General features: G+C 54.2%; 1 protein-coding gene across 1 annotated transcript; it reads right to left on the bottom strand.

Moving 5' to 3' along the window:
• Window positions 1-3,485: 3,485 nt before the first annotated feature.
• ADGRE1 (adhesion G protein-coupled receptor E1) lies at window positions 3,486-23,093 on the bottom strand. Its single transcript, XM_065419220.1, has 19 exons — window positions 22,970-23,093; window positions 21,102-21,245; window positions 20,022-20,159; window positions 18,600-18,746; window positions 18,290-18,427; window positions 17,718-17,864; window positions 15,941-16,017; window positions 14,950-15,033; window positions 14,235-14,412; window positions 13,273-13,392; window positions 11,902-12,092; window positions 10,415-10,585; window positions 9,800-9,994; window positions 8,837-9,072; window positions 7,940-8,006; window positions 6,020-6,111; window positions 5,214-5,382; window positions 4,405-4,497; window positions 3,486-3,973 (listed from the first exon to the last, which is right to left on the bottom strand). The coding sequence occupies exons 1-19, from the start codon at window positions 23,091-23,093 to the stop codon at window positions 3,968-3,970; spliced, it is 2,517 nt and encodes an 838-aa protein (XP_065275292.1). The 3' UTR covers window positions 3,486-3,967.
• Window positions 23,094-23,513: the final 420 nt, after the last annotated feature.

Below are 23,513 nucleotides of genomic sequence, written 5' to 3'. Positions count from 1 at the left end.
TCTGGGGCTCGGGGCTGACTGTACAGCTTATAGAAAGGGAAACACAGACTGTGCCCCGTCTCGATTTCATGCCGGCCCCTTTAGGCTGTTCTAGCAGCGTAAAGCAGGCAGAAATGGCCACCCTTTGTAAACGTCCCATGGGCAGGGGGCCTTTCTAGCTGGCATAGAGGCCCTGCATCCCCCTGCTCCCAGAGTAGAGGGCAAATCAGGGGCATGACCAGAGTCCTCCGCACTACATCCCTTCCCTGCTCCCCTGGAGGCTATGGGTTGCAGAGTAAGTTAGAACAGCCTCAATGCTGCTCTAACTTACACGGACGGCTGGGCAGAGTTCTGAATGGCCCCAGGATAGAGGGAACATAACATTTCTTCTGACTTAGCTGCTGCAGGGTCTCTCCCTACAAGCCCTCCTCTGCTATGGAATGACTCTCACTTCTGGATATGTCTGAAGTAGAGGTCATGGGGCCCAACTGGGCCAGCCGGACAGGGCTCTAGCACCTGACTGACAGCGTTCCTGGCACTGCCCTAGGCACTGTGTTCTCAGCACTATGCCTCAGAGGACCTGAGGTAACGCATTACAGCGGATCTCGTGCTCTGCTGCTAGGGGACAGCCGTGGAGACCACGAACCCTGGCGGGGAGAACAATGGGGAGTTGTGGGGGGGAAGAGAAGAGGCCACATACTATGAATCCCCATCCACCCAGCACTGTAAGGGTTAACACAGCATGCAGCACCAATCTCTCTGCTTTATCCCTGCAGCTCTCTGCTGCCTTATCTCCCTGCCAGACCTCAGTTCCCCTCCTTGGTTTCTTGCAGCAGCCTCTTCTCATCGCCCTTGTGAAAGAAACTTCCCCTTTGAAGCCACAAGCCGGGGTGCCAAGAGCTGCCCTACAGGCCCATGCCCCAAAATCAGGAAACACCCAGGGGCCCCTCGTGGGGGCTAAGGATATACCTACAATGCAACCAGGAGGTCTGACCGCTGCACTTCTAGACATGTCTAAGCCGACGGTCGAGTCGTACCGGAACGCTCCGGCACCCCGCTCCGGCACTTCCCTGGCATCTTGCGATACTTCCAGTACTTTCATTCCAGCGCGGCTCGAGCGCTGCATCACCCCCTGATCTGAGCTGGCTCGGGCGTCACGGGGCCAGGAGCGAAAGTTTACATGTGAGTGAGCAGGAGGAGCCGGGCCAGGCAGTGGGGGGCCAGGGAAGGCTGGGAACAGAGTCAGGGGGGGATACCCAGAGGCTGGGAAGGGAGCTCAGTGGGAGCCAAGCTCTGGGGGTAAAGCCGGGCATGGGACTTCGGGGAGCAGGGGGGAGGAGGAGGAACCGGGCTACGGGTTGCTGCGGGGAGCCGGGCTGGGAAGGGAAAGCAGCAGGGGGGGTTTCTTTGTCTGGCTCAGTGAGCAAGCAGGGAACGCGCTAGGGCCTCCTGGGGAGCAGACTAGTGGTCCTGGGGGACAGCAGCTGTTCTGAGCATCCCCACACTGTACCTGCCCCTCTCCCCTCTTCTGCCCACATGCCATGTCCCACTCCCTGCAATCTCTCTCCTGGTCGCCTCTTCACGCCGTCGAGATCTCCCACCTCCCTGCAGCCAGTGGCCTATGCTTGCCACTGCCGTGCTGGAGCCTCCACATTTATTTATTGACCAAATTTGCAGAATTTTGCAACATTTTGAAATATTGTGCACAGAATTTAATTTTGTGGTTCTCAATTCTCTTGGGACTATGGGGGTGCTGGGCAGTTAGGGGGGCAGTGAGAGGGGCGCTAGGCAGTGGGGGGGTGTCTGTGGGTGGGAGATCGCTGGGCATAGGGATCTCTGGTGGAGATCTCTGGGTGAAGGGCCACTGGGCATGGGGGTTGCTGGGCATAAGGGGGTGGAGGGTACTGGGCAGGGGGGCGGTGTGGCGGGGCAGACTGGCAGCGCAGGGCTGGGTTTGGGGCTGCAGGTGCAGGGTTAGGGGTGAAAGCGGCACAATTAAACTGGTTTGAATAAAGTGCACGTGGCAAGTTTTCCAATACTGTAAGCTTGTGTTGTGTTGCTAAGAGCAAGTCGGGCGTAGGGGCACCAGTTTAATAATACTGCGGAGGGCCCCATAAATCCTAAGGGCCCTGCACATCCCCAACTGCAGCATAGACATACCCTAAGGTACGTCTGCCCCCGGCCCATTGGGCTGTAATGTACCAGGTCCCTTTCCAGCAGTAGATCTCAAAGCGCTTAGAGGGCCCCCTGCTGCCCAGTTCAACAGCTTGCTAGTAGCCGGTGCCATAATCCACCCCAGGCTGGCTAAGGTATAACTGGGTTCGTGGAGGACAGGGCCATCGCTGGCTGTTAGCCAAGACAGCTCAGCCTCCGACGGCCAGAAGCTGGGACTGGATGACAGGGGATGGATCACTGGCTAATTGCCCTGTTCTGTTCATTCCCTAGGAAGCGTCTGGCACTGGCCACTGTCCGAGACAGGTCACTGAGCGAATGGACCATTGCTCTGACCCACTATGACCGTTCTTGAGGCAATCCCGTGCTGAGGGGGGGAGGGGGCTGGTGGCCACATGGGAGCCTGAGCGCTGGCTGTGGAGCTAAGGCTACGCACCGGGCAGCCTGACAGTTGGAGCTGAGAGGCTGGGATCCAGGCACAGTCACAGCCTGTTGGGGGCGGAGGGGCAGCAGCAGAGGGATGCAAAGCAGCAGGGGCAGTTGCACATGTGGGGCTGCGCACTGGGCCCAACAAGACCATGGACAAAAGAACCGAGCTCTGGCTCATTGCCTCCAAGAGTGGGGGCCCCCGTAGCAGAGCAGAGACAGGACTCTGCGCGGATGCCTATAAAGGGGGGTCCTGTATTGAGGCTGCTGGATACAGGCCCACTGGTTCCCACAGGCACTCTAGCTCCCAGACTGTACTTCCTGATGTCACCACTAGGTGTCTCTCCAAATCCTGGTTTGTATTAAGCAGTCATGGAGCAGAGTGCAGGCTATACTGAATTCATAGGACAGCACTACTGGGCATGCTCGACAGCGCCCCCTGGCGGTCAGGGAGAACTAGGAACTGGATTTAGACCGAGCTTTGTGGGGATTCAGGAAGTGGTTGCTTGTACCTAGAGTGACCAGATGTCCCGATTTTATAGGGACAGTCCCAATTTTTGGGTCTTTTTCTTATATAGGCTCCTATTACCCCCCACCCCCGTTCCAATTTTTCACATTTGCTGTTTGGTCACCCTACTTGTACCCCATTTCTAGCCACTAGAGGGAGAAACAATTTAGCCTGTATATTTTAGGGGGTAGAAACAAAACCACTTCAGAGGGGGAGGGATAGCTCAGTGGTTTGAGCATTGGCCTGCTAAACCCAGGGTTGTGAGTTCTATCCTTGAGGGGGCCACTTAGGGATCTGGGGCAAAATCAGTACTTGGTCCTGCTAGTGAAGGTGGGGGCTGAACTCGATGACCTTTCAAGGTCCCTTCCAGTTCTAGGAGATGGGATATCTCCATATAAAAAAAAAAAAAAAAAATGAGGTGCTTTAAAAAGACACCACAAAGTCAGACATTCAAAAGCAAACTCATTTTACAGTATTGAAATGCCACAGACATGCAAAACCTACTCAGATTTCACGGGACTGAACAATGGGGGGGGGGAAATGATAAATAAGGAGAAAGGGAATCTCAGAAAAGCAGCAGCGGATTAAGCTATAGGTGCTACTGGCCCATGTCTAGGGAGTCTACCTTGTTCTAACCACTAGACCCCACAGCCAGGGATAGAAGAACCCAGGAGTCCTGACTGCCAGCACCCCCAGCTCTAATCCGCACACCCCAATCCCCTTCCCGGCCCGCTGATTTAACCCCGGGATCACACTCCAGCTGGCAGGTTGGTTTCGAAGTTGGGATCCTACAAGCACTTTAACGAAGGCAGATTCAAGCTCTGCGATAAGCTCTTCCTTCTCCTGCGGCACGATGGCGTCTCCTGCCTCCCGGCCAGAACGTCAGCCCTGCAAGGAATGAGAGACACCAGTGTGGTTCCGGAGGGGCAGAAGGGAAAACACAAGCTCCCAAGAGAGTTTTGATATCAGGTGAGTGGGATCAGGCCTTCTGTGCACTCGGATTTGACCCTGACTTCAAGCTCCTAGCGTAGCAGATTTCCACGTCTATTGGTGTCACTGGAGCTTCCCCCAGTGCTCCTAAGTCCCTGAGGGCTGGTTTGCACCCAACTTTTGTACCAATGTAACTCCATCAGTCCAGAAACCACGTCTGCCCTTCACTGGGGAGTCCTGACTCCAGACCCCTTTATCTAACCACTAGACCCACCCCACTTCCAGAGCCCAGGAGTCCTGACTCCCAGTCCAGGGCTGTAACCCTGCCCGGATCTAGCCTGGATTCTGGACGCATCTGGTGAGGGTTCAGCGGTCATTGGCTCGCTTACCGCTTTGCTGCTGGTGGCTAAAGTAGACATGGAGACATCAGAAACGTAGGACTTGGGTTTGCAGGTGAACCATCTCTTGTACTCCTCCCGCACCTGGAGATGCAGAGACAGTCAGTGGTGCCGAGAGATCTCTTCTCTCTATGCCTTATCTCTGTTTCTAACGTGCCCAGCAACTCAGCATCTGGGCGATATGCAAATGAACAAGAGCCGCATCTCATCCTGACTGATAAAAGGGACCTGAGCCCCTCATGCAGTCATTGGGGCTCATTCGCTGTTACCCATGCGGAGACTTATAGCTATTTATGCTCCCCCTCCTCCATGCCTTAGTACAAGTTAGAGCAGCCTCAGGGCTGCTCTAACACTCTGCTTCCTGTGGCAGCAGAGAATACCCATAATGCAGTGTACTCTAGACTTCCACCCAATCCACCTCCTGCATTGGAGGCAGAGCCTTTATAGGATAGAAGCATGGAAGGGGATTCTCAGGAGGCCTTTTCCCTCGACTTTAACAGCCCTTCAGGGTGCCAGACTGATTATTTTAGGGACGTTCTCCAGGGAACTGAGAGGCGAAGTGACTTGCCCAAGGAGTCGACAGCACAGCATGGAATTGTGTCCAGGTGCTTCAGCCTCTGGGCCATCGTTCCTCTGCAAACAAGGGGCTGCTCCATTGCTCTGTTACTGGGGGAACCCTGGGGGGAAAGCTGGGGGGGATCTTGCCCAGCATGCTCAGTAAAGCGTCGTTAGCCCGCCCTGCTCTCGGCTGGCAGGGGGTCTGCCGAGTCCATCAGGGGACGAAGGGCCCTGGGCGGTACCTGGCGATTGAGCAGACAGTGCACCAGGAAGATGAAGGCTCCCTGCAGGCTGTTGACGATGGTGAATAAATACGCCATGACCGTGGCGGCTGGGCCGACTTGAAGGAGACCGAAAATCCACGTGCAGCCCAGAATGAAGACTTGGGCGATGGCTTTAAAGGTCAGTAGCCTGGAGAAAGGCAGACGGAGAGATCCCGTGATGACAGCCCTCTGCAGGGCAGCTGAGTCAGGGGGGTCCGGGTCAGTGCGGGGTACACAGCAAGGAGCAGAGCGGGTTTGTAAATCCAAATGTCAGAGACGGGGGAAAGCCCCACTGGGAGCAGATCTCCAGCTGGTGCAAATCGGCAGATCCCGTAAAGAGACACCAGCTTCCACCAGCTGAGGATCTGTCCATCCAGGCTTCGCAGCAGCATCGCCCTCTCTCCTGCATTCTAGCACCCTGGCCACGCCACGGCTGAGGGACACAAACAATGGGGCGTCCAGCACTGCCCTTGGGGGGCTGTCGGCCAGACTGAGGATCTCTAAGAGCTGTCCCAGCTCTCAGGGAGGCTCACAACTCCCACTTCAGGGAGGCCGGTATCGGCCCAGTTTTTAAAAAGAGGGAAACTGAGGCACAGTGACTTGCCCAAAGTTACACTGCCAGTAGCAGAGCTGGGAATGGAACCCAGGAGTCCTGACTCCCAATTCTAACTGCTAGACCCCACTCCCCTCCCCGAGCTGGGGACAGAAACCAGGAGTCCTGACTCCCCCTCCCCCTTACCACCACTGAACTATACTTTTCAGCTCTGCTTTTAAACCAGCGTTACCTGGTGTCCTTGAGGGTGGACACTTCAGTGTTGAGACTGGAGAGCTTTCTCTGCAGCATCCAGAGGGTTAAGGCGAAAAGGACGGAATTAATCTAGAATCAAAGTAGAGAGGTGGCAAAATTTGCAGATACAAAATGGCTCAAGATAGTTAAGTCCCAGGCAGACTGCGAAGAGCTACAAAAGGATCTCTCAAACGAGGTGACCGGGCAACAAAATGCCAGATGAAATTCAATGTTGACAAATGCAAAGTAATACACACTGGAAAACAGAATCCTAACGATACACATAAAATGATGGGCTCCAAATTCGCTGTTACCACTCAAGAAAGATCTTGGAGTCATTGTGGAGAGTTTTCTGAAAACATCCACTCAATGTGCAGCGGCGGTCAAAAAGCAAACAGAATGTTGGGAATCATTAAGGAAGGGATAGATCATAAAAGAGAAAATATCATGTTGCCTCTATATAAATCCATGGTGCCCCCACATCTTGAATACTGCGTGCAGATGTGTTCGCCCCATCTCAAAAAAGATATATTGGAATTGGAAAAGGTTCAAAAAAGGGCAACAAAAATGATTAGGGGTCTGGAACGGCTGCCATATAAGGAGAGATGAATAAGACTGGGACTTTTCAGCTTGGAAAAGAGACGACTAAGAGGGAATATGATAGAGGTCTATAAAATCATGACTGATGTGGAGAAAGTAAATAAGGAAGTGTTATTTACTCCTTCTCATAACGCAAGAACTAGGGGTCACCAAGTGAAATTAATAGGCAGCAGGTTTAAAACAAACAAAAGGAAGTATTTTTTCCACACAACGCACAGTCAACCTGTGGAACTCCTTGCCAGAGGATGTTGTGAAGGCCAAGACTATAACATGGTTCAAAAAAGAACTAGATAAGTTCATGGAGGATAGGTTCATCAATGGCTATGGGCAGGGATGGTGTCCCTAGCATCTGTTTGCCAGAAATTGGGAATGGGCAACGGGAATGGATCACTTGATGATTACCCTTTCTGTTCATTCCCTCTGGGGCACCTGGCACTGGCCACTGTCAGAAGAGAGGATATTGGACTAGATCAGGGGTCGGCAACCTTTCAGAAGTGCTGTGCCGAGTCTTCATTTATTCACTCTAATTTAAGGTTTCGCGTGCCAGTCATACATTTTAATGTTTTTAGAAGGTCTCTTTCTATAAGTCTATAATATATAACTAAACTATTTTGTATGTAAAGTAAATAAGGTTTTTAAAATGTTTAAGAAGCTTCATTTAAAATTAAATTAAAATGCAGAGCCCCCCGGACCGGTGGCCAGGACCCAGGCAGTGTGAGTGCCACTGAAAATCAGCTCGCGTGCCGCCTTCGGCACGCGTGCCATAGGTTGCCTACCCCTGGACTAGATGGACCTTTGGTCTGATCCAGTGTGGCCGTTCTTATGTTTGTATGTTCTTATGTCACTAACCCTAATTTGCCTCAGGTTCCGGGGAAGGGATGTGACGGGCAGCTGGGTGTCTCGACATGAGCAGAAGCAGAAATTGTCACCATCCAGAGCTAGTGTATTGCTGTCTGGTATGATTATTCGGCCAGATCCCCAGCTAGTGCAAATCAGCATTGCTCCATTGAAATCAACCGAGCAATACTGATTTACACCCGGTGAGGATCTGGCCCCATGATCTGAAGTCCCAACGTGATGCCTACTATGCCTCATTGCACAAACTGGCTTTCATAGGATTGATCTGGTGGGTCTTATCACCCCATTCCCCGACTGGGCCAAAATCCTCCTTGGCATGTACTCCTTCGAGGTCAGTAGCATTACACCAGGGGATGTATTGGGCCCACAGTGCTTAGCAATAGACAAGGGAAGCCAGGCAGAGCTCCAGACATCACCGTGCTGAGGTAGGCAGCAGGGTCAAGCCGCAATGGATACGTACCCCGATGATGACACACACCGGCCCCAGGAAACTCCAGATGAACCCCTTCTCCATGCTGAGCCAGCAGCTACAAGAGCAAAAGGTTGATGTGACATTCACCGAACATCAGCAGCCTGGTGCAGCGATTATCATTGATATTAGTGCTACCCGAAGAGGCTTCCACCGAGACTGGGGTCCCATTGGTCACAGCTACAGAGTGAGGGACCGTCCCTGCCCCAAACAGCACAATCTAAATGATAAGACAGATGTGGGGGAAGGGAAACTGAGGCAGAGAAGGGGGCGGGTGACTCATTTCGGGGAGTTCTCTGGCCTGTGTTATACAGGAGGCCAGAGCACATGATCGCAGTGGTCTGGCCATAGAATCTATTAATTTTATTCAAGGTCATGCACAGAGGTCAGTAGCAGAGCCAGAGAGAGAACCCAGGTGTCCTGCGCCCCAGTCTTTCCCTGGGGAGCGCTGGGACACACACACACACACACACACCACACACACACACACACAGTGCTGGCTTAAGACAGGACCTACTCTCTTCACTCCCCTTTTTGCACTCACACAGCGAATATGGCCTGCAGGTCTAACCATAGTACATCAAATTTCCTTAAAGCCGAGAATGCCTTAGATTTGGACCGTCTACTTCTAGGGACTTATAAGGCCCCATCACTGTAGCCTCTAACAATCTTTAATCGATTTTGTCTCCCAATACCCCGCTGCAGCAGGGCAATGCCATCATCCCCATTTCACACATGGGGAAACTGAGGCACAGAGCACCTAATTGGCTTGCCCAGCACCAAGCCTGTAGAAGAGCTGGGACTTGAACCTGCATCTCCCCTAACACATGTTAATGCCCTAACCACTGCAGCCTCCTTCAGGGCCAGTTCCCCAGCTCGGGTGCTCACTTTTCCTGTCTGCCGTAGCCCTCCGGCATAACCGCCGCCGAGACGGCCACCACCAGGGCGGGGAAGCCGTAGCCGAAGAGGCTCAGGTGCCCCAACTTGGGGCTGTGAGTGCTGAAATAGTTGACAACCCCGAGGTTGCGGACGGTGAGGAAGAGCACCACGGCCTCCAGGAACATCCAGGCGAAGCAGGCCAGGAAGAGGTAGTGCAGGATGCCAGCGATGACGGCGCAGGCCAGCTGGGGAGGGAAGAACGCCCGCGTGAGCGCAGAGATCCCGGGCTCTGCTTCTGCGTGGTTCTCCAGGCCAGGCCAGCACTTAGGGTGACCCCTAGTGGCAACACTATGCAGAACAGGGCGGGGGCTGGCGAGCCAGAGAGAACCACAGGGTCTGTGTCCAGCAGCCCAGCTAAACAACGTTTGAGCATCGCCTCCATCTGACCATCAGGGGCACTGTGGCCACCACTATCTTCTGCCACACAAATCCCAGCTCAGGGGGGCATTTCAAAGAGCCCACTGGAGGTCTGGGGCCTTCAGCCTGCACTAACGAGGACTTCTCGAGGTCCTTTCTAGTCCTATGATTCTTTCATTTAACAGCCTCTAATGAGCATCCCTGGGCTTGGTTCCCCTGCATCAAACCCACCCCTGGGAATTACCACTGTAAGAAGGGGTTTGCCCCAGGATCTCATCTCTGCCCTGATGGCCACTGCTAGCTGCATACCCAATATGCTAGCAGCCCAGTGCTCACTCTTCAAAGTAGGTCAGTATCATTACCCCCATTTTACAGATAGGGAAACTGAGGCACGGGAAAGTGCTTTGCCCAGCATCACCAACAGGTTAAGGGCAGAGCCAAGACTACAACCCAGGACTAGAACCCAGGTCACCAGAGTCCCCAGGCAGTGTTCTATCTACCAGGCTCTTCTCGCTGACCCCTTAGGCACCATGCGAGGGGCAGGGAGTGCTTTACCTGATGGCTGGGGCTGTCCACCGCGGTGAGGAAGAGCAGGTCGGCCAGGAAGAGGCAGAGACAGAGCTGCAGGTGGATGGAGGTGTTCACATTGCGGATGGAGCGGCACAGGAGGAAGGTGAGGATGGCGAGGAAGAGGCACAGCACGGACAGGGCCAGCCCGACGTGGGAGATGAGGAACAGTGGGAAGTCTGCCTATCGGGGAGGCAGGGCAGACAGCTCATTAGGAGGCCACACGTCATCCCACGTGGGGCAGTTAATGCAGGTGGGGCTTTGCTAAGAACTCCCCCCGATTCCTGCCCATGACAGATGATCGCAGCTGTTCCAGGGGAGCACGGGCATATAAATGTACAGGGGCCTTTATTTCAACCATAGGGCTCTGGGAGCCAGCAGGGGACCATGGAATGGGGAACCGCCTATGATCGGCCCATGATGCCCACCTACAGTGCTCGCCCCAGCCCCTTTGCGCTTTCTCCGGCGCTGCCCCCCATGCCGGGGAGGGGCTCCCTGTAAACATCCCCAGAGCTACCTCCTTCAATCTCTCCTTTGCCGAGAGGATGCCCGACTGCCCCCAGCAAAGCCCGCAGCCTCGGTCTGCGAGCGTGGGCCCGTTACCGTTATCTCCCCCGATGCCATGAGGACGGCCAGGTTGGAGACGTGATTGCAGCTGCACGTGGTGTGAGTGGCGTTGCTGCGCAGGACGCCGCACCCTGCCTGAGACCAGCTGCCACGCCGGGCCGTGGCCTCCCACGAGACGCAGATGAGCTCGTCGCGACTGTTGCTTGGCTGCAAAAAAATTAAATAAAAATAAGGAAAAAGCGAAGAATAACGCAGGTTGGAAAAAACGTGATACCAGGGGAGCGGGTCAGGGACTCCAGGAAAGCACTTGAGGGGCAGACTAACAGAGGCCGTGCGGACCAGTGGATGGGGTATTAGATTGAAACGCAGGAAACCTTGGCTCTGCCACTGGCCTCCTATGTGACCTTGACGGAGTCATTCTCCTGCTCTGTGCCTCAGTTTCCCCTCCCACCCTTTGTCTAGACCAGGCAACCTATGGCACCGAGCTGATTTTCAGTGGCACTCACGCTGCCCGGGTCCTGGCCACCGGTCCGGGAGCTCTGCATTTTAATTTAATTTTAAATGAAGTTTCTTAAACATTTTAAAAACCTTATTTACTTTACATACAACAATAGTTTAGTTATATATTATAGACTTATAGAAAGAGATCTTCTAAACACGTGAAAATGTATGACTGGCACGCGAAACCTTAAATCAGAGTGAATAAATGAAGACTCGGCACACCACTTCTGAAAGGTTGCTGACCCCTGGGCTAGACAGACTAAGCGCTTGGCGGCAAGGGCTGTCTCACACGATGAGCCGTTCCTGCCAGAAGGGGGCGCTGATTTCAGCCTGTGCATTAGCACAAATACTGAACAGTAGGGCAGAGGGTTAAAAGCCTCTCTATCGCCCCCCCACAGAGAGTGGGCCAAAGAACACATATTGGCTGGTTCTGAAGGGCTCCCAGACTCTGCGTCTGCCTTAATGAAGCAGAAGAAAATCTATCCCTGCTGCTAGTATTAACACCTAGCTCTTAAGTGCTCTCCATCCGTCAGTCAAGGCGCTTTCCAAAAAAAGTCATTACCCCTATTTGACATATGGGGAAACTGAGGCACATAGTGTGTGGGCGGGGAAATATCAAGGTCACCCAGCAGGCCAGTAGCAGAACCAGGGGTAGAACCCAGGTCGCCCACTAGTGCACTATCCACTAGGCCACACTGTCTCCCCGTGTTTCTCTTTGCTCTCTTCCCCTGTCACTCAACCCCAGTAGCGGGAAATTTATGTGTCTACTACCGATGCTCAGTTAATTGAACTGGCCCTTTAGCGGCTGGAGCAGAAATTCAGATTTTTTCATCAAGAAGTCATGAGTTGAATCCCCCCCTTCCCTCCCAAGGCAGCACCACACTTGGGGGAGAACACAAGAATTCCTCCCCACCTGAGAGTTAATTCAATGCAGCATCCCCACCAGAGAAGCCAGACTGCTCCTGAAAAAGTCAGAATCAACCCCAGCAGCAGTTCATGGAGGGACATGCAGCCGGCCTTACCATGATGTTCTGGAAGGTGTAGTTGACTGGATCCGGGAAATCGGTCTTGGTCTCGCTGGTCAGGAAGGCACTCACAACCCTGGAATTTATCCGGACTGGCAAGACAGAGGTGTCCCTTTGGCCATGGAAGAAGCTGCCATTCAGGATGGACTCCATGCCCACGTAGGAGGCAAACGCCACTCCAGCCCGGGCTGCAAGTATCCCCAAGGAGAAACCAGGTGTTAGCGGCTTCTTTACCCGCATTGCTCCGGGGGACTCGCAAAGCACTGTACCACTCCCCCGCTTCAGGAGCTGGGTAATGTATCACTTCAGACCCTCACACGGATAAAAACGAGGCACAGAAAAGTAACACGATGGCACAGCAAGCCAGCAGCAGAGCGGGAAAGAGAACCCAGGTGTCCGGACAGCCAGACTTCTACTTATAACTGCAGCTCGGCTGGCGACTGACGACAAGACAGAGGGGCTGTCCATAAATTACGGAATGCAACAGAGGGCAGGAGATTCCTTAATGTTGTGTGTTTGTTTCAGCGTTACAGTGTTATAAGGGGTGGGCGGATCTTGAAAATCCCCCCAAATGTGTGACAGTTTTTGGAGAGCCCCTGAAGCTGGTTTTCTGAAAACGTCTAACATTAACAGAGCTAGTTGGAAAAGGGTTTTTTCCCCCTGGTGAAAATCTTGAGTTTGGGGCAAAAAAAAAAAATGGAAACCAAATTTTTGATTTGAAAATGCCACTGCAATGCCACTGCCTCCTGGGAGTTGTGGTCCGGGTGCCTTGTGCTCCTGTTTCTCTCTATGAGCCAGGCTCCCTGGTTCGTCTGCATCTCCCATGATGCACCATGGCAATCATCTAGCCACAGTGTATCATGGGAGATGAAGCCTGGCTGGAGAGCCTGGCCTGTGAAGGAGAAAGGGAGCATGAGGCATCAGGAACATGATTTCAGAATCAAGATATTTTAGGTCTTCAGCCAAAAGCAGAAAATATTTCAGGTTGGAGGGCATTTTGGGCAGCCAGTTTTTCAAGACGCAATCTAAGTTTCCTGCAGAAATCAGCCACTTCATGAAGAACTGCATTTTCTGAGGACCCAGTTTTCCATTGAAGTACAGTGTAGATGGAACAGTTTTGACCAGCCCTCATTCTTAATTCTTCTAGTTCCCTTTATTCTAGCCAGCTTGACTAGGACAGAAGGAATTTACATTTGTAGGCATAAGAACCCAGGAATTGCCATTCCATCACAGAGCCCTGTTCTGTGAGCCCTGTATCCCATACCCCAGCCATCCCAAATCACACCAATGGTGCATCTAGTTCACTTTTCCATCTCTCTGTGTCAGCCTGGGAAATCCGTCTCATGCCCTCTGGTGGTGGTGACGTACCTTGGGCCACTGTTCCCTGGATCGTTCTGCAGCTAATCTTCATGGTCTCCCCTTTGACTTCCAGGCTGACGACCGAGTCCTTTCCGGGGCAGCCGTCCTCAATGACTTTGGTCTGGACAGCTAAGGAGAGGGGGAAAGAGCACGGTCTGATACAGCACAACGGCTCCTCGGCAGTGGCCGTCACTTGCTCTGCAGAGCCGATCCATGGGTGTCGGCCCAGAGAAAGAGGGAAACGGAGAAACACGTCCAGCTGAGAGGGGAAGAGGCTTTTGTGCCCACAGGAAAGAGATAGGGAGGAAGTTTCATGCAGCCCTTGGACCAAGCCTCTCCCAAGGGGTTTAAGAACAAGGGGGGACTGGGGATCTGTAGATGGGGGTGGGGAATGTGGCCTTGCTTGAGAATGGGAACTGCAGCCATCGGCACATGCAGGCTGGGATCCCGAGAGCTGGGATCTAGGGATACGTCCTTGTGGTTCAGGGAGGAGATCCAAGCTGAACTCGCAGCTCTGCCATCAAATCCCTGTGTGACCTTGGGCAAGTCACTGCAGCTCCCTGCCTCAGTTTCCCTCCTCTGTAAAATAGGGATAATGAGCCTCCCTTTGTTTGTCTAAATTGGAAGTTCTTCACAGCAGGGACTCTCTCTCCCTCTGTGTCTGTGCAGCACCTGGCACAACAGTGTCCCGGTCTCAGCTGGGGTTTCTAGGTGCTACCGTAATGGTCATAATACGGAGGCCATAGAAAAATAGATGATACTGTAATGTTCATAATAGGGAGGCCATAAAAAAATGGGTGATACCATAATGTTCATAATAAGGAAACCATAGAGAAATGAGCCAACTAGATATTGCACCTGCTGATTGGTCACCAGGCAGGCTCCATCCCTATTGGGCCGAGTCACGCTGCTTGTGATGTGCAGCTCCCACCTGTTCCGACCACCCCACCCCCCAAGACCCAGCTTCCTACCCAGTTGTTCCATCTGGATGGTCTGGCTCCCATTCCCGGTCGGGTTGTCGAAGACGGCCAGCACCACACTCTCCACATTCTCCAGGAAGACGGTGGCCATGGCGGAGAGCTGCTTCGTGCTCAGGTTGGACCAGGAGGGCGTCTGCTCCAGGACGGAGGCAAATCCCTCAGCGGCTTTCTACGGCGGGGCGAGACAGAGAGCTCTTATTGGCTGTGCTGCGTTACCCCAGCAACGGTCGGCCAATCTCCTAAGAGCTGCTGATGGGCATGCTCACAGCTGCCCTTCGTCCCACCTGCGCTGAGGATCCACGTCTGCAATATGCCCCGTCTAGTGGCTGGTCCATAGAGGTCTGAGCCAGCTACAGGTCCGGGGTCTGCTCCAAGGCCAACGGGAGGCTTTGAATGACTTCATTGGGCTTCGGCTCAGGCCTGCAGTCCGTTGGCTCAAGCGCTAGCGGCTCGTGCCTCTAAAGCTGTGTTTCCTCGGTCCAGCCCTGCTACGGGCCTATGTGGCACTGATTAGAACTCTCTACAGCAAGATGCCGGTGAACCACGAGCATCAGCCCTGTTCTCTTCCAGGGAATTCTAGGATCTGCCCACCCCCTAGTTATAGGGCTGGATGCAGGGCTCAGTGGGGTGGGGTTCTGTGGCCTGGGTGATGCAGGAGGGTCTAGAGAGACTGAAAGCTGCGATAAAGCATCCAGGCTTCTCTTACCTCCAGAGAGACGGTGGAGTTCTTCCTTTCGTAGGGGTCTCCCAAGACGCTGAAGGTGGAGGTCAATAACTTGCAGAAGGCAGCCTGTGCAGGGTGGTAGGAGTGGGGCCAGAGCAGAAGGAAAAGCCCGTAGTACAACACAAATTCAATCGTACAGCAGCAAGGTTGGTCTTGTGGCCAAGGCATGGAGCTGGGACCCAGGGGTTCAAATTGCAGCATAGTCATGAAGCCATCTTATTTCTCACAGTTTCAGTTCCCCATCTGTACAATGGGACAACTAATCCCATCTTGGCCACTTACATTGTAAGTTCTGGGGGCACGGACTGCCTCTTACTATGTATCCATGCAGCACCTGGCACAATGGGGACCCTGATCATGGTCCGAGGGAGGGGGAAGGGGTCTGTGCAGCGCCCTGCTTGAAGCCAGAGTGCTACTGCAAAGAATTGTGGGTGGCAAGAAGGGACAAGGGAGGTTTGGGGTGCCAGAGGTTCTGCTGCTGGTACCGTGGGGATCGGGACGGGTGCTGCTGGGGGGACAGGGGGGAGTTATGGCTTCCTACACTGGGGATTTCCACCCACTGAAGATTTGATGATTCTTGTCACTCTCCTGCAGCCTGCACTTTGCTGCTGGTTCACTGGCAGGGATGACGACGTTTCACCCCCTGGATTAAAATCCCCAGTGCCAGAAACACCAGGTGTGAGTGGCTTTGCTGTGGCAGTCAAGGGCCGCACTGCAGACAAAATTGACGTGGGCTCAGATTCTCCAAAGCAACTCGATTTTGGCAGCACTGGTGCGAGGTTCCTTCAAGGTGCCCAGGAAGTGGCGAGCGCTCGCTCCCTGCACACTCAGGCCCTTTTGAAGGCATCTCAAGTCAGGCACCAAAAACCATCACTGAGTCACTTTAAAGAATTTCAGCCGGGGCTCCCCACGCTGCCTTTGCCGTGAGTGTCCCTAGATCAACGGGGCGTGTGAACTATGCTGGGATACGTACATCGTGTGGGGATGAGCCGTGAGTCGCGTCCAGCCCTCGGTTCTCGCAATTCCTCACCAGATCGTTTGAAGCGACCTCTAGGAGGAAATGAACAAAAAATAATCAAATGTGCAGGAAATCGCTGGGCGTCCCCATCCAGGATACAAAGGGTTTAAAAATCCTGCTTGTAAAACCAGTGACTTCCAGGTCTAGGGGTTATTACCCAAATAAGCCCCACTGTTCGCTGACCCCAGATCTGGGTCAGAGGGAGGCGCCTATTTCCACTCAGGATTATTCACATCCAGGAGCCTGGTCACCCTTTTCCAAGGAGAAGTGGAGTGGGGGTGGTGCCGCCTCCCCCAAAACCCCTTGGAAGCGAGAGCCCAGTGGGTAATATGTGCACCTGAGATACGGGACACGAAGGATCAATTTCCCCCCTCTGCCTGATGTAGGACCCTGGGTCTCCCCATCACCCCGGAGAGAGCCCTAACCACTAGGCTGCAAGGCTGGTATCCCTCAAGCTCTCCGGTTGGGTAACACGGTCACTGCAACCAGGGGACTGGAACCTGGGTCTCCCACTTGAGTATCTGGTCACAGCAGGTTGCCGGGCTGATGCACACAGGTCAGTTCAGGCACCCACTGTGGACTGGCTCCATCACAGAGAGAGAGACCAGAGCTGTGTTCCCTTGGGTGCTTTAATACACAGCCAGCTACAGCTGGTACAGGCTCCGGTCAAGTATGTTATGCATGGTGCCACCTGGTGGCTGAACATTATAATACTGTTTAGCAGTCACCGGTGAACTGTACAGTCACTGTACTCTCACAGATCTTGGGAGACAGACCTGTCCTCGCTTACAGACAACCCCCCAACCTGAAGCAAATACTCACCAGCAACCACACATCACTGAACAAAAACACTGACCCAGGAACCTATCCTTGCAACAAAGCCCGATGCCAACTCTGTCCACATATCTATTCAAGTGACATCATCATAGGACCTAATCACATCAGCCATACCATCAGGAGCTCGTTCACCTGCACATCTACCAATGTGATATATGCCATCATGTGCCAGCAATGCCCCTCTGCCATGTACATTGGCCAAACCGGACAGTCTCTACGCAAAGGAATTAATGGACACAAATCTGACCTCAGGAATCATAATACTCAAAAACCAGTGGGAGAACACTTTAACCTGTCTGGTCATTCAATGACAGACCTGCGGGTGGCTATTTTACAACAGAAAAGCTTCAAAAACAGACTCCAACAAGAAACTGCTGAACTCGAATTGATATGCAAATTAGACGCAATGAATTTAGGTTTGAATAAAGACTGGGAATGGCTGAGCCATTACAAACATTGAATCTATCTCCCCATGTAAGTACTCTCACACTTCTTATCAACCTGTCTGTACTGGGCTATCTGGATTATCACTTCAAAAGTTTTTTTTTTCCCTCTTACTTAATTGGCCTCTCAGAGTTGGTAAGACAACTCCCACCTGTTCATGCTCCCTGTATGTGTGTGTATATATATCTCCTCAATATATGTTCCATTCTATGCATCCGAAGAAGTGGGCTGTAGCCCACGAAAGCTTATGCTCAGATAAATTTGTTAGTCTCTAAGGTGCCACAAGTATTCCTGTTCTTTTCTCTGGCCCAGGAATATCTGTGTTCCCCTAGTGAGCCCCACCCTTACTGGGCAGAGAAGCTGTTTAAAACCAGGGTGGGGGCTCAGATTTTGTCCTTCTCATGGGCAAGGGCTACAGTGAGAGGCCGGGGAAGGTGTCTTGGATGGTCACCTGTGCAGCGGGTTGTTCCGGGTACCCAAGGCCCTGGCGTGGAGGGAAGGTGCCCTGGTGAGCACTGGCAGGTGTAGCTCCCAGGTGTGTTGATGCAAGAGGCATTGGGCCCACAGATTGCAGGGTTTGGGGCACATTCATCCACATCTGCCAGGAGATGATTTGGAATTAGTCTGTGTGTTTATTACATGCATTACAGTAGCACCTAGAGGCCCCACTGCGCTGGGCGCTGCACAGACACAGTAAGAACTTACAGTCCAACAAGACAAAGTGCGGAGGGGGCAGAGGCCAGGAGAGGGGCAGAGACTCAGTAAGTCAGGAGCAGCACTGGGATTGGAACTCCCGTCTCCTCATTCCCAGGCAGTCGCCCGACCCACTGAGCAACACTGTGGAGCCAGCAGTGAAGACACAGCCAACTCGCCCCACTTCCCGGGGCTCTGGAGACAGTCGCACTCCAGGGTGGGCAGGCAGAGCCGCTCAGACACTCGCTCTCGTCTGCGGGACAACCGGAGAGCCGGCCTCAGCCTCCCACCCCCAGAGCTCCACCCACAGCCCCCGCACGGGACGCTCACCTGTGCAGCTGAACGGGATGCCAGGCTGGCTGTGGGGGAGGTAGCCTGGGGGACACTTGCAGGTGTAACTGCCCCGTGTGTTGGTGCAGATGGAGCTGGGGCCGCAGGGCGATGGGTCCCAGGAGCATTCGTCAATATCTAGGGGAGGGAATCCAGGTTGGACCTGCGTGATGCTAGAACACCAGGGTTTTACTGCCACAGGCCACCCACACCCTGATCCAAAGCCCATTGGAGTCAGTGAGAGTCTTTCCACCAGCCTCAGGGGCCTTTTGGATCCATCACTCTGCTCTGTGCCAGAACCAGCACTCACCGTTGCACTGCGCTGCTGGGTCAGTGAAGCGCTGCTCCCCAGAACTGGATGCAAAGCCGGGATTGCAGGTGCAGTAGTGGCTTCCTGGCGTGTTGGTGCAGGTGGCGTACGCAGGGCATGACGCCACATCCAGACACTCGTCGATATCTGTGACGGGGGAAGGAGCAATGGGCCCAGCTCTGCACAATGGAGCCTTCCCTTGATGGGAGGAGGGGTGGGGAGAAGGCAGGTCCCAGCACCTGGCATCGGAGGGGGCAACGTACCAGGAATATGGTTCCCAACAGAATTGCAAAATGCTGCCCAGTCCCAAGAGGCAGCAGGTGCTAGTGGCCCCAGTGATGACCTCCCACAATCCTAATAACCGGTTCCCTACCGGGTCCTCAGCGGCACTTTCGCAGCGGAGGGGTCTTCACTCGCTCCGGGTTTTCAGCGGCATTTTGGCAGCGGGTCCTTCATCTGGAGCGAGTGAAGACACCCCCCCCCCCCCCCCGTTGCCAAAGTGCCACTGAAGACCCGGTAGGGAACCGTGCGGTGAGTACAAGCCCCACGTTCCAGTCTCCCCCCCGCACCCATCCGACCCCAACTCACGTCCTGCTCCCGACTGCCCCCCTCAGAACCTGCAACCCATCAACCCCCCCCGCTCCTTGTCCCCTGACCACCCCCTCCTGAAACCCCCCCACCCTAAGTGCCCCACAGGACCCCACCCCCTACCCAACTCACCCCGCTCCCTGTTCTCTGACTGCCTCGACCCCATCCACCACCACCCCGACAAATCCCCGGAACTCCCACACCTACCCAACCCCCCCCCATTCCCCGTCCCCTGACCGCCCCCCCAGAACCTCCGCCCCCACCAACCGCTCCCTGCCCCTTATCCAAACCAGCCCCGGCCCCCTTACCATGCTACTCAATGCGCTGGGGCTCTGCGAGGAGGGGGGGGAAGCAGGGGAGGGGCCGGGGGAGCTCCCCAGCTGGGAGCTCAGGTGGGCCAGACAGGACGGTCCCGTAGGCCGGATGTGGCCTGCGGACCGTGGTTTGCCCACCCGCCGGCCCCTTTAACAACCGGTTCTACACCGGCTTCTAAATTTAACAACCGGTTCTTACGAACCAGCTCCAGCTCACCACTCAGTCGCCTGAGAAGCGGGAGCCAGGACGCCTGGGTTCTCTTCTCAGCTTTGGGAGGAGAGTGGGGTTTGGCAGTTGGAGCAGGGAGGAGTCAGGTTTAGTAACACGGTCATTACAAACAGAGGACTGGAACCTGGGTCTCCCACTTGAGTATCTGGTCACAGCAGGTTGCCGGGCTGATGCACACAGGTCAGTTCAGGCACCCACTCTGGACTGGCTCCATCTGTGGGACGGCCGGAGAGCCGGCCTCAGCCTCCCACCCCCAGAGCTCCACCCACAGCCCCCGCACGGGACGCTCACCTGTGCAGCTGAACGGGATGCCAGGCTGGCTGTGGGGGAGGTAGCCTGGGGGACACTTGCAGGTGTAACTGCCCCGTGTGTTGGTGCAGATGGAGCTGGGGCCGCAGGGCGATGGGTCCCGGGAGCATTCGTCAATATCTAGGGGAGGGAATCCAGGTTGGACCTGCGTGATGCTAGAACACCAGGGTTCTACTGCCACGGCCACCCACACCCTGATCCAAAGCCCATTGGAGTCAGTGAGAGTCTTTCCACCAGCCTCAGGGGCCTTTTGGATCCATCGCTCTGCTCTGTGCCAGACCTGACTCAGACCAGTGACCCATCTAGCCCAGAATCCTGCTTTCAACAGTGGCTGGTACTAGATGCTTCTGACGATCCTTTCAGATGTTCTCATTATTTATATCAAAGTCTAATCCGTCTTCGAAACCTGATCAATTTGCAGCCTCCATGGGATACTGTGGCAGGGAGTTCTACAAGTTAATACTGCAGCATGTAAAAAAACCCCATTTTCTTGTATCCATTTTAGGGGCTGTATTGTGAGTGTCCCCGACATGGGTGCACAGGAGGAGGGAGACCACAAGGAACCTCCCCCCAGGCCTCCACGAGGATCACGCTTTCCTCCATATTCCTCCTGGTGGATCATGCTGTCCCAAAAGTGGGTGGGAAGGAGGCGGGGCCATAATATGCTCCTCCCCTCCATACAAGGAATGGAATCAGGGCTGGAGGGGACTCTTTCTACACCCTGGGCTGCTCCGGGAGGAATTCAGCCACCCATCCCCATGCCACCCTGCCCTGCTCCAAGGCTGCGTGCAGACTGCACTATGGCTTTTCCATTTGATTGGCTGTCCCGTGGTTTGGGGAGGGACAGATTGACAGGCGGGGGAAGCCAAGTCACTAAATCTCCTTGGCCACATATATACCTCTTAGTCACTGCATCACACTTTCCAGTCACCGAAGTACTCAATACCGAACCTTCACTGCAAGTGGAAGAGCCACTCCCGGTGACACTAGTGCAAGCTACATAGCAGTGGCCCTCCTACATGGCTCCCCTTCTCCTAGCTGGGCTCAGGAGCTCACACTCACCGTTGCACTTCACTGTTCCATCAGTGAAGTGCTGCTCCCCAGAGCTGGATGCAAACCCACGTTTGCAGGTGCACTGGTAGCTCCCGGGGACGTTGTCACAGGTTGCATAAGCAGGACAGAGAGATGAATCCACGCACCTGTCAGCTGGGAAATGAAGAAGAAACAATTAAATTAATTAATAAGCCTTTGCCCCTTTTGGCTTACATCTTCAATGTGCTTCATATTCCTTCGTTAAGCCTCCCAGCAAGTGAGGAAGAGTGGGCCTAGCAGAATAGGTGGATGGGGAGGTAGGATCAAGGCAGCTGGGCTCTCTTCTGAAGGCATCAGGTGAAGAAGCAAGAAAAGGCCTCCAGCCCCCTCCCCTGAAGCCGGGAAAGGAAAAGCCAGAGATGGGGGCGGGGTGGGGGTAGGAACAGAGGATGGGTGTTAAGGGAGCTGATCCTGTGAACTGGCTTTGATATCACTGTGAGTAATTGCCCAGCACCACACAGGAACTCTAGAGCCCTACTGGTAACAATTTCCCTCCCTACATAGCCCTGGCTCATCCCCAGAGCAGATCTAGCCCGTGCACTGAGTGAGGTAGGGGATGACCATGTAACGAAGCCTGTGGCATGATGCACATGCACATGGGGACAGAGAACACTTGACTTCCAGCATTTCCTAACTTCTGAGTGGTTGACTTGCAACCTCCTGGAGGGGAGGAGGGGTGGACAGAGGTGCGAGGGGGCATGACCCTGAAAAGTTTGGGGACCACTGCTTTAGAATGGTCTTTTAACAAAGGCATGTTTTGTGCATGTATTTTCCTAGGTTTTTCAAAAAGCAAACTGGAAAAACCCATTACGTGGCACCGTATGAAGAGCCACATGGGTCACCAGATGAGTTGGAACCTTAACATCCATTGCACAGACCTCGGCCACTTGAGCTGAGGGAGGAACTGAGAGCCGCAGCAGCTTGTCAGTATCTATGCGAGAGAGGAGGCACTTTGCCGGGGAGTTCCCCGGATCCCTGTTGACAGCAGAGGAATGGGGAGACTCTGGAATCTTGGCCTCCATTCCAGGCTCTGGAGGGAGCGTGGTCTAGTGGGTGCAGACCCGTCCACCCATTCCCCCAAGCTCAGCTCCTTCCGCCCCATCCCCTCCAATCTGTCCCAGGCCCAGTGCTGTCTTTTCCCCAGTTCTGGCTCCTTGTCCCCATCCCATTCTGCACTCCTCACATTTCTCATCCCAGTGCCCGTCTCCTTGCCCAGCCAGTCCCAGTCTCCTCCCCGTGCCTGATCCCCGCTCCCTCCCAGTCCCCGTCTCCTTGCCCAGCCAGTCCCAGTCTCCTCCCCATGCCCAACCCCCCCTCCAGGGTGGATTTGATTTAAATCAGGGTGAGGGTGGGGACAACTCCTCCTACACCTTGGATTAAGACCACAAGAACGGCCACACTGGGTCAGACCAATGGTCCATCTAGCTCAGGACCCTGTCTTCCAACAGTGGCCGGTGCCAGGTGCTTCAGAGGGAATGAAGAGAACAGGGATCCATCCCCTGTCCAGTCCCAGTTAGCAGCAGTCCGGGTTGCTCAGCTTCCCCACCCACGGCTTTGTGCAGTTTGCACCGTCTCTAACTTCCATTGCTGCTTCCCAGTGTGACGGGCCATTCCTGGGGTTGCTGATGGCCAGATTGCAGGAAGCCAAGTCGTTAAATCTCCATCGCCGCATATTGGCCTGGCCTGGCTCTCTTAGTCACCGCATCACGCTTCCCAGTCCCTGATACTCTTTTCTCTAGTACCTGATGTATTAGCTTCATCGCACGCTCCAGAGCTACTCCATGGAAGTCTCCCCAGTACAGAGCTCCCCCTCCCTTAGCTCCAGGGCTCACACTCACCGTGGCAACGGACGGCTGGATCGGTGAACTTCATGGCCCCCGAAGTGGATACGAACCCAGGTCGGCAGGTGCAGTAGTAGTGCTGGAGAGCGTTGGTGCACGTTGCGTGATCAGGGCACAGCATTGGATCGTCGCACCTGTTCACTGGGAAATGAAGAAGGAACCAGGGCTGGACATTGAATTAAAACGCAGCCCGGTTTAGCTGCCAGCGGAGAAGGTGGCTTTGTGGCAAGCGGGCACACAGCGCAAGAGAGCAGAAGGGAATGAAAAAGAAGAAAGAGAATCATACACAGAAACGTGGGGAAAGGGGAGGAGGAAATGGGATGGAAAATTCTTTGCCGTTCAAAGCCCCCTCCAGCTGCAGGACACACCAGGGTTCGGATCTGGAGATTTTGTCCAGGTTTCTAGGCATCAACTTACGAGCACTGGAGAAATGCTGAGTCCCCTTGAAGCAGACGAGCCAGCAAAAGCCTGAAAGAGGAGAAACAACCAAGGATTGTTATTGCATTGTGGGGGCAGAGGCTGGCCGGGCTGCACCGCTCTC

The sequence above is a fragment of the Emys orbicularis genome, chromosome 19, assembly GCF_028017835.1.
Source record: "Emys orbicularis isolate rEmyOrb1 chromosome 19, rEmyOrb1.hap1, whole genome shotgun sequence".
NCBI classification, from domain to species: domain Eukaryota; kingdom Metazoa; phylum Chordata; order Testudines; family Emydidae; genus Emys; species Emys orbicularis.
The sequence above is the reverse complement of the archived record's forward strand: the minus strand, read 5'-3'. Positions and strand labels throughout refer to the sequence as shown.